General features: G+C 46.6%; 1 protein-coding gene across 1 annotated transcript; it reads right to left on the reverse strand.

The window, feature by feature from the left end:
* Positions 1-191: 191 nt before the first annotated feature.
* On the reverse strand, positions 192-6,843 carry men1 (multiple endocrine neoplasia I). Its single transcript, XM_068587922.1, has 10 exons — positions 6,634-6,843; positions 4,879-5,362; positions 4,573-4,781; positions 4,189-4,317; positions 3,536-3,576; positions 3,345-3,432; positions 3,080-3,216; positions 2,000-2,135; positions 1,648-1,821; positions 192-1,535 (listed from the first exon to the last, which is right to left on the reverse strand). The coding sequence occupies exons 2-10, from the start codon at positions 5,312-5,314 to the stop codon at positions 999-1,001; spliced, it is 1,887 nt and encodes a 628-aa protein (XP_068444023.1). The 5' UTR covers positions 5,315-5,362; positions 6,634-6,843; the 3' UTR covers positions 192-998.
* Between the last annotated feature and the right edge of the window lie 439 nt (positions 6,844-7,282).

The following is a 7,282-nucleotide window of genomic DNA, read 5'->3' on the forward strand; positions in this document are numbered from 1 at the left end:
GCTCCTCTTTTGTCAAGCTCGCACACACACGCACACGCTCTCGTGTTCACAGAGCTCTTTACAAACGAGGCTGTATGTGTACCATTGTTTTCCCGCAGAGTGTAGAATATATACTTCTTCCACTGCTGTGCAGCGTCTTAAAGCTTAGTCTTCTGTCAACACATATACATATACACACACACTTCACCACATTATGTTTTCATCAGGTATTTATTACTTGCAGATACAAAAAGAAACAAGAACAAAATCCACAAGTCATCAAGCAAATAGGATGTAACGGAGGCCCTAACGTGGCTCCACGGTCTCAACAGTGCATGGTCCTCCTGGTCTTCTCTAATAATTAGAAATAGGCCCGGCGTAGCTATTCTCCAAACTAAAGGCCGTCTACTTTAGATAAGAACAAAGGCAAAGTAAGGCAACATAGAGCTAGCAAGAAAGAAGCTGTCGATAGAGCAGAAGTGGACAATGTTACACAGTAACTATCCTAAATTAAATCACTTCCAAGGCTTCAGTCATGGACAGGTTCCTAACGGTACGAGTAGATATTTACACATCTGTACGCTGCATTCGGGTTATCCTCGTTACTTTGGCTTCAAAACATCCACATGTAAGTCAATGAGAAGTGAATAGTCAGTGTGCAATTGGCTGCCAATTAAAACAAAAACTAATGATGAATGAGTGTTTACAATCTATAGAAAACCAGATGGTTCTCCCAGAAAGTCGCTTTTTTTTCTCTTCCTCCTGGCTTTTGTTGAAAAACAGAATGAAAGGTTCTCTCCTTCCGTTTTAAACCTGATATGTGACGCTGAACTAAAGTGTTGCAAGTCAAATATATTGCTGGGAATGATGAGTATGCCGACTGAAGCGGATGTCTGATGATAACACTGGGTACAAAAGAAGTGTCACAAACAGAAGCGAGGTTAATCGGGTCTCCAAGTTGCTGTTCACAGTATTTCCTACAGAGTCTCACCAGCTCTCACAGTAGCCAGCGCCGCTGCCTAGAGGGACTTGCGCTGCCGCTTCATGAAGGACATGGAGTAGTCCCCGGACGGCGTGCTCTTCTGCCTCTTCATCTGGACCTGCGACTGGGCGGTGAGTTGCAGCTTGATGGCGCTCGAGTTCACCTTGGCCGCACACAGCAGCCCCTTCATCCCCTTCATCTTCTCGCTCTGGAAGGCGACAACGGGGCCGGCCGGGCACGGGGACGCCTGTTGCTGGGATGAGGGCGAAGAATCTGGGCTCGGGGACTTGGGTTTTCCGTCGGCATCCCCGGCCCGCAGGCCCTGGGAGGAGCGTCGGCGGCCTCCTCCCTCTCCTATCTTCTTGGGCTGGGCTGCTGCTGGCGGTGGTGGTTGAGCTGCTGGTAGCTGAGAGGATGGGGAGGGTGGAGCACCAGGAGGAGAAGAGCCCTGCTCTTCCAGCTTGGATTCTCTCCTGGGACCTCGTCTGCGGCCCTCTCGGGGGTCGTCGCTGGACATATCGTCGTCGTCCTGGGACTCCGGCTCCTTGATGATGATCGACACCTTCTGGCGCACCTTTGAAAATCAGACCACAAACCTATTTTAACTACCAAGCATCGACGTACATGTCGGCCACACCCCCCTCCTGCTGCGGCCATTTTCAAGTTCAAAGGGCTGGGTTTCTCACCTGAGCATCAAAGCGGCTCAGAGACTGTACCAGGTAGGTGGCCCAGCCCACGTGGAGGACCGGCGTGGGACTGCCCTCCTCCCATTTGCAGATACCATCATAGAAACACAGCAGGTGGGCAAAGCATTCTGGGTCCTGGAGTGCAGAGAGGGCTGCTGCCTGCTTGGGGTGCTCCTAAAATCAGAGTATTGACTGTTACTGACAGAGTATGGGTCACGTATCTTCACCGGGCGTTAATGCGGGTTTAATAATGTATAGCACTCTGAACAAGTCATTCAGTGGAATAAATGCTGATGGGATCTGGAGACGTATTCTGCTGGGCAGCAGCTCCTGTTTGGCGGGGGATACTTGCCGTGTCAGCACCCTCTCCTCCCTCCCCAGAACTCTCGGCAGCAGCGGCCGTCTCCTTCAGCAGCGTGGGTATAACATCGTTCGCAACGTCAAAGAACTCCTTGTAGATCTCCTCGTCCTCGCGGAAATAGTTATACCTGCAAGGGCAGGTGAGAGGACAAGGACTATTAATAAGCAGGGAGGAAGTCAGAATATATTCTGCAATGTAATCAGACCGAGTGTCAGTTTACGTGACAAATGTAAACTGACACTTTCCTTCTACTGGGTTACTTATAAAATAATAATTAATATATAATACATAATAATTTCATGAACTTCAGATTAAGAAATGTATGTTTGATGTTCTGGAACATGTTGATTACTGAACATGTGAACTCTGTGGCATAATCTACAAAGAATGCACGCACGCACGCGCGCACGCGCACACACACACACACACGGCAGGAAAAGGAAACTGATGGATGGGGAGGGAATGTGGACTGGTGGGTCAGAGCTGATATTTTTAGCTGCAGCTGGAGAACTGTGTTTAACAGGGAGGAGAGAGTGAGAGGATGCTAGACGCTTCCTGGCTCAGGCACCACACCCTCTCAGACTTCTACGTGCGGGAGGAAAGCCACCACAGAGAACAATCCCAAGTCAAACACAGCTGTCATGTGACTTTAATGCCTCTCTTTGAGATGTGAAGGCTAAGAAAAGCATTCTGTGTGTTCCATGCTTTTTGATCCTGGTCACAACAAGTCACTGAAGATAGCTTTGCATTTACTGTCCCCTTGTGGTCACCTGATGAAATAACAACTGAAGCTGCTGGTTGACATGACACACGCGATTTAGAAAACTAATAATTACTTCTTTTACTCGAGAATATTGCTTGATGACCATAGCTCAATGAAAGTGAGGTGAGGAGGAAATTAAAATGTAAGTTTGCGCAGTAAATAAAGACATAGCTTCTTACTGCTAGCAGCATTTTGCCTCTCAGCATTGGAAGTCTCGCTAGTATTTTTAGCTTTGCTGGTCTTTATTTATTCATAGATTGAAATCATCTAGAATTTCACACACAAGTAAAAGAGCGGCGTGAACTCACTCCTGCATGACCTGAGCGGCCTCGGACCAGGCCCTTAGAGCCTCCCGCACAGCCCGGTGTCTGTAGTGGAAACCAGCCAGGTACATGTAGGGGTAGATGTGCTCGTTGTTGTAGTGCTTCTGAGCAGAGCTGACCGCCTGAGAGGGAGAGAGAGAAATTCCTATTAAAGCAACCTGTTCTGGGTGGAATAGTTCATCATTGGAGCCCTCGCATCCTACCAGCCTTACTGCTGTGCCACCAAGAGGATTCCTCTCTGGAGACTTACCTTGAGATGCATGGTCAGTGGGCTCTCCTTGCCCGGGATTGGATCCTGATCTTCAAGGTCTGCCAGAGTGCCCATAGCCATAGGATACCTGGAACACAAAGCAGGAGAGGAGGAGTGGGTCAGGAAGTTTAGCAGGCGTCACTTAGCAGAGACATTTTTATTTCCTATGATCTTCAACCACACAAACTCACTTGTCCAGGTCACCTCGATCATACAGCAACCACAGGAGTTTCTGTTAAAGTAAAAGACGACGTGTCAGGTTTGTCACATGAACAGCCTTGCATTGGCTCAATCCTGGGAGGTTTTTGATGTGAAACAACTGCAGGAAGTGTGGAGTTTCATTTTTATATGTATATGAAGAGAAAGTGAGAGAACCAGGTGGAGAGTATGACATGACATGAAAAGTGAGTGCTATCAAAAAACGTAAATTATTACAAATTTCCTGAAAATATTAAGAGTGCAAGTAACTTTAAGTGTTATTGTATGTGCAAGGTATCACCATTTCTCTCTCTCATACATATAAAAAAAGGTTGAAAATTCTGTTAAAGGATGCAATTTTCCAAACTATACAATTGCATATAAATTCATAGTTAAAAGTAAGGAATAATTTTAAAAAAATCATTCAGGCTGGTGAGCCCACATAAAATGCATATGGGTATTCACACACATGTTTGAGTCGAGTAGAAACAATAAAGAAACCGAGTAATTTAAAGTGCACGACAAAAGAGAACATCAAATGGTTCCGTTTTAGACCATCTCTAAGACATTTAGGTCACCGCTTCCTCCAGCATCTCCTGTGAAGCTGAAATCTGTGATGTTGCACACTACAAGTTGCAAAGCTTACCTGTTGCAGCTGCAGGAGCTCAGAGCTGTCAGTATGCAGGTCCAGCGAGGGGTTGATGGCACAGACCATGAAGGCTACCTCCATATTCCTGTCACATTTCATGTAGGACCCCTTCAGGTACAGCCAGCTCTGAGGGAGACACCAACAGCAGAGGTTAGCAGGAATGTTGACATCAAACACAAGGAAATATTATTATTTTCCTTCATTACGAGCAGTTGGGCAAATAAAAGAGCAGACAAGATCACAAACGGGACATTTAATCACACCCTTCTGAGAAAACATACTGGTCTTGGCCCATCAAGAAATAACCAATGATTTTCATTTATATTTAGTATTCTGACTTTGAGGGTTTCTTCTTCGCCATTAAGTGGAGGCGGGTCTTACCTTCTCGTTGACTCCCGCTGCGACCGTCTGCCCTCTCCGGTCCTCGTTGCCCTTTCCGTGCCATGTGACCTCGGCCGTCTCATCGCCGTTTTTGCTGAAAATCACCCAGGCGTGGTCTTCAGACAGTGCCAGGTGGACGTCCTTTAGACCCAGAACCTGGCAGGCTGCCACCACTGCGAATGCCACGCCGGAGCTGTCCAGTTTGGTACCTGGATCAGATTTAAGAAATAATTACTTAATCAATTGATCACGATAACAAACATGTACATTAAAACTTATTTCACTGTAATGCTCGTAATGTCGTACCAGTGATGAGACTGAAAAGGGACTGGATGTGGGCCCGGTCCTTGAAGTAAGAGCGGCTTAGGCTGTTCCAGATCACATCTGACACTTTCTTTACTAGCTCCCTGCTGGAGCCTCCAACCGTCCTCCTGTACTGGGACAGGTCCACGGCGCCACGGATCTGGGCCGTGAAGCGCTCATACAATGCAGAAATCATGCCCAGCTCCACCGTGGGGAAGCAGGAGTTGGGACAGTCCGCCTCCAGCGGCTCAAACCGGACCCCTGGAACATTTATGGGGATGACCCGGTTCACGGCGAGGAAATGCTCAACAAAACCCAGGACCAGGGAGAGGAGGGCTAGGTCTGGCTCAGACTTGCGGAGCTCGGTGTCAAACAACTGAACCACGCCGTCGATCCCCCGTAGGGGGAAGTGCTTCTTCTGGGCTGAGTGCAAACCCATGACGTCCACAGTCAGTCAACTCGGATGCTCTCCTCAGTACCTGCAGTACTGGATGTTACACAGCAGTCAGTTAAACTCCACAACAATATATTTCTCACACACATTTTTTTATTTATTTTTTTAGAGGCTCTGAAAAATCCTGACTTATAGAAGACCGATTCACTGTCAGTGGACTTCTACTCCAAGCCTTTGGTTCCCACTAAGCACGTATATCTTAGAAGAAGAAAAAAACTGCCACTGTAGTTTTATAGATAACGTTAGACAAGCAGGAGGACTGGGGCATTTCTGGTGTGTTTAGTGGGGCAGCAGGACAGTGTTTGTGGGATACAATGTGAGGGCTCATGGGGATAAAGGAACGTGTCATCCGGCACAACAACAGTGAGGCTCATTGAACCCCATCGCTCTAGGACCCAGAGGAAGAGAAGACGTCCGGCTTCGATACGCGCACAATACTTGTTAGTAGACCCATTCATTGTTGGTTTAGGTGTGAGACGTGTCGGACAAGTGGATGGAGAAGCCAGACTTCTGTCACGTTTTATTGAAAGGAAACCAACACTTATTGTCATAGACTTTATCCAGCTAGTACGTTTCAGCGTTAATGCACATCCCGTTATTAATCTTAAAGATTAAATTTTTTATCGTGCAACTTGACGCACGCTCAACAAACCCATCATAAACCTAGCATACAGTGACCTACCGCTAAGAAGCTTGACTCGTTGCATAATGCCGCTTCCATCAATGCCGCTAACACGGGCTATGTGGCGCTCTGGTGGGCGGGGCACTCCTAACGCCATTGATGTCGCTACATGCGACCCAAAAGCCGAAAAAAAAGATCTAGGTTCGCGATTCCGTTTAATATGTCTCCGTAACATCACAAAGGCTTGCTGCATTTCAGTGCAGACCGAAAAAATGTTTAATTCATTTATATGCAAACCCGGTTAGCCGAGGCAGGCTAACTAGCTAACTTTACTAAGTTAAGTTACCGTTAGCTACCCACCTATGCTTGCTAACGGTGTTAGTTTGCTGAATGAATATTAACGCCATGATGTTGAATAAGTGAGATGAAACAGTGAAACAGCCCGAACCAGGGAGTGAGCCGCACGCTGTGACGAACAGCTCGGGAGCAGCCGGCTGAATGAGGGCTGTTGTCAGAAGCAGCTAACGAGCTAACGAGCTGCTAGTTAGCTAAACTCACTTTTGGAAAACGCTTATAAACTCAAGCACCCTCGCGAAACATATCGCATCAATATGCTGCAATACTGAATCAGTCTGAACTATTTTCAACATACAAATTGACCAATGTGTAAGAGGTAACGTACCCGTTTTCTCACAGCCTCAACCACATGTTTTTGTTTGTGTCCCCCTCTTTTGCCGCGCAGTTCAGTCTGCCCGACAGTCACTCGCAGTGTGTTACCGCTCCACGTCTGCGTCACTGAGTAGATCTCATAACGACGTGACGTCGGCTGTGGAACGGAGGTAGGCCCATTCCCATGGTTACAGATCTTAAGCACTGCGCACACAGCTCCTTTTCATGCATGCTGGGAAATGTAGTTGATATTATATTATTTGTATTTCTACCAATAGAGGGCAGCATGGCGCTGATATGTGATATATCGCTGCAAAATGGAACAAAGGTAACCATTACATAATGGGAAACAAGCTGTGTTAAAACCCAGTTTCGACTTGTATACAATGTTACTGTCGCCGTGAAGCCACTGAATCGTCATCATTGTTAAAACGGTTTGATCAGTATGGCTACGGCTGGCTTTGTTACACAACTCAAATACAAATCAGTGTATGCGTTCAATCAATAATTATCCAAACGTATATCATAATTGTTTGCTATAAATATTTTGATATCATTTACTCAACATTTGTGTAATGCAGCCACAAAGCAAAATACAAAAAACACGCTTTTGTTCAGAGCAGGTTTGAACATAGACGATAACACGGTGTCTGTGTTCAAGA

The sequence above is a fragment of the Clinocottus analis genome, unplaced genomic scaffold, assembly GCF_023055335.1.
Source record: "Clinocottus analis isolate CAN_PGR_092001 unplaced genomic scaffold, fCliAna1.0.p SCAF_21, whole genome shotgun sequence".
In the NCBI taxonomy this organism is placed as follows: domain Eukaryota; kingdom Metazoa; phylum Chordata; class Actinopteri; order Perciformes; family Cottidae; genus Clinocottus; species Clinocottus analis.

Coding starts and splice junctions, on each gene's coding strand:
- men1 (XM_068587922.1), bottom strand. CDS start 5,314: ATGGGTTTGCACTCAGCCCAGAAGAAGCACTTCCCCCTACGGGGGATC. Junction 3,577..4,188: donor AGCTCCTGCAGCTGCAACAG/GTAAGCTTTGCA, acceptor TTACTTTAACAG/AAACTCCTGTGGTTGCTGTA. Junction 1,536..1,647: donor TGAGCCGCTTTGATGCTCAG/GTGAGAAACCCA, acceptor TGATTTTCAAAG/GTGCGCCAGAAGGTGTCGAT.